Source organism: Grammomys surdaster, unplaced genomic scaffold (genome assembly GCF_004785775.1).
Source record: "Grammomys surdaster isolate TR1022 unplaced genomic scaffold, NIH_TR_1.0 126187, whole genome shotgun sequence".
NCBI lineage: Eukaryota > Metazoa > Chordata > Mammalia > Rodentia > Muridae > Grammomys > Grammomys surdaster.
The window spans coordinates 8,028,943-8,031,481 of NW_021620993.1; the positions used below are offsets into that span (position 1 = coordinate 8,028,943).

At 49.6% G+C, this 2,539-nt stretch overlaps 1 protein-coding gene across 2 annotated transcripts in view; it reads left to right on the plus strand.

The window, feature by feature from the left end:
* The window catches only part of Sec14l3 (SEC14 like lipid binding 3), a 10,163-nt gene that overhangs the window by 4,121 nt on the left and 3,503 nt on the right, over positions 1-2,539 (plus strand). The window contains exons 6-8 of one of the 2 annotated variants that reach the window (XM_028758218.1): positions 276-371; positions 969-1,029; positions 2,358-2,441. In XM_028758218.1, the coding sequence (XP_028614051.1) occupies positions 276-371; positions 969-1,029; positions 2,358-2,441 (241 nt within the window). Of the gene's footprint in view, positions 1-275; positions 372-968; positions 1,030-2,357; positions 2,445-2,539 lie in introns of both variants that reach the window. The other variant, XM_028758217.1, reaches the window with a different exon arrangement.

Sequence of the window (2,539 nt, forward strand, 5' to 3'; positions counted from 1 at the left end):
GGTGGATGGTGGATGGTGGATGGTGGATGCTGGGTAGGTGGATGGTGGATGGTGGATGGTGGGTAGGTGGATGGGTAGGTGAATGATGGATGGTGGATAAGTGGATGATGGGTAGATGGGTGGATGAATGAGTGGAGAGATGTATTCGTTCTTGTCCACTTGCTCCTCTGGGGACAGAGTGGAAGGTTAGAAGCATCCTGAGGAGTCACGTACTTGAGTTGCCAATTCCCAAATCTATGCTTGACCCTGGCACTGCTCCTTGCTCATCTTCACAGCTGGGGAGGAAGATTGAAACCATTGTGATGATATTTGACTGTGAAGGTCTGGGACTGAAGCACTTCTGGAAACCTCTGGTGGAAGTATACCAGGAGGTGAGGAGGCAGCCCAGGGGTGGACACACACACACACACACTTGGGTGACCAGCTTGGCCTGCTTTGCCCTTACAGTTCACTTAAAGTACAAATTAATAAAAGATGGTTTCCTTTCAAGCCCTATCCTGAAAAGAAACCTTAATAGGACTCCTGGGAAGTGCACAGAGCGGATCTCAGGAGAGCACAGGGCCTGTTTCCACAAACAGTTTCAGCCCTGTCACTCCCTTGCTCTGAGCCCTGGGCAAGTTATCTCTGTCTACCATCCCTACCCCGCACCCATGCCGCCATGCTTCAGCTTCCTCCCCTCCAGCTTGGGGACATTTAGACCCAGGAGTGAGTCTGTAAAGCGTGTGCACAGTGCTGGGCAGATTCTGAATGCCTGGCACACTGCAGTCTCCATGATCATCATCTGTTGTTAGAGTGACTGTGTGGTTACTATGGGCGTTTGGTTCTAGCCATCTGAGGTGGGATGCTCCCCTTCAGAGGTCAGTGGAGGTGATACCTAAAAGGGTATTTCCTCTAAAACCTCCAGACAGGATGTGGCAAAGGAAGGGGGGAGAAGGTGTGGGCTCTGAGGGGCTTTCTTGGTTCCACAGTTCTTTGGCCTCCTTGAAGAGAATTACCCAGAGACCCTGAAGTTTATGCTTATTGTGAAAGGTAAGTGAAATGTGACTCCCTTACTGGGACCTCCATACCCCTATCTTTCACCCTTAGGGTCTTGATGCCTCTTCTTGGGGCAAACCAGTTAGTGGCTGGCACAGAGGAAGGGCTCAGGAGTGGGCAGCTCCAAACTCAGCCCCGCTAGAAATGCCTCTTTCCTTCCCTATGATCATCTTTCCATCTTTGGGCTGTCTGTGGTCCTAAGTTGTCCAGGCTGGCCTTGAACTCACTCCATAGCCTACATAGGCTTGGCACTTGCAATGTTCCTGCCTCAGCCTTCAGCGTCTATGGGATTACAGACCTACACTCCTGTTTATTCTTTTTCTTTCTTTTTTATTTTTGGGGGTGTTCTTTTGTTTTTGTTTGTTGTTTTTTTTTTTGTTGTTGTTGAGACAAGGTCTTACTATGTAGCTCTGGCTGTCCTAAAACTCACTATATAGACCAGGCTGGCCTCAAAACTCACAGAGACCCACCTCCCTACTTCTCCCAAGTGCTGGGTCTGAAGGCATGCACCACCATGCCTAGCTCATCCTGTTTTTCTGAGCAAGTTATCTGCTCCATGAAGGGCTCTGAGCCTATGCCTGTGGTTCATGTTCCTGGCCTGGCACCATTCTGGGGGCTCAGTAGCCATTCAGGTGGCTGTTGCTCAGATAGATAGGTTGGTAGAAAGATGGCTTGTTTGATAGTTGGTTAACTCATTGCTTGGTTGGCTATGCAGCTGATTGGCTGTCTGGTTGCCTGAGTAGCTAAGTAACTGAGGATGGGTTGAAAAGTTGACTGGGATCACTGGCTTTTAGCTTGGTTGGTTGTCTGGTTAGCATTTTGGTGACTGGATGTTTGGGTGGTTGCCTAGCATGTTGGCTGGCTGGCTGGCTGGCTGGCTGGCTGGTTTGTTCTGCAGCTGAATTTGTATGGTCAGCTGGTTATTTGGAGACTGACTCTTTGTGTGAATGGTTGGTAGCTGGAGAGAGCAATTGTTTAGCTGTCTAGCTGCTTGGCTGGTGGCTGATTAATTTTCTCTTTAGCCAACTTGTTAAGTTTGGTGAATTGGTAAAATTATTTGTTAGCAGGCCGCCTGAGTTATTGGCACTTGGGTGGCTGTTGGTAGACTGGTTGGCTTATTCGTTGGCTGATGAGGAGGCTGATGACTGGCTCACTTGTGCAGTGGGTAGGCAGCTGATGGATGGATGGTTAGTTGGCTATTTCTTGGGTGATTGGGTCTGAGCTGACTGGGTCCATCATGACTTCTGTATCACTGGCTGTCTGTTGTGGAAAGGTAGCCCAGTGGCTTGATCTCTCCCTGTTGATCTTCTGTGTCTTTCCAGCCACCAAACTGTTCCCTGTGGGCTACAACCTCATGAAGCCATTCCTGAGTGAGGACACACGGAGGAAGATCATAGTGTTGGGAAGCAGTAAGTCCTTCCAGTGCCCTGCCCCCATGCTTCACACCTAGGCTGTATAGTGACTGCTGGTCCATCCCCAGGCTTCACACCTAGGCTGTAGAGTA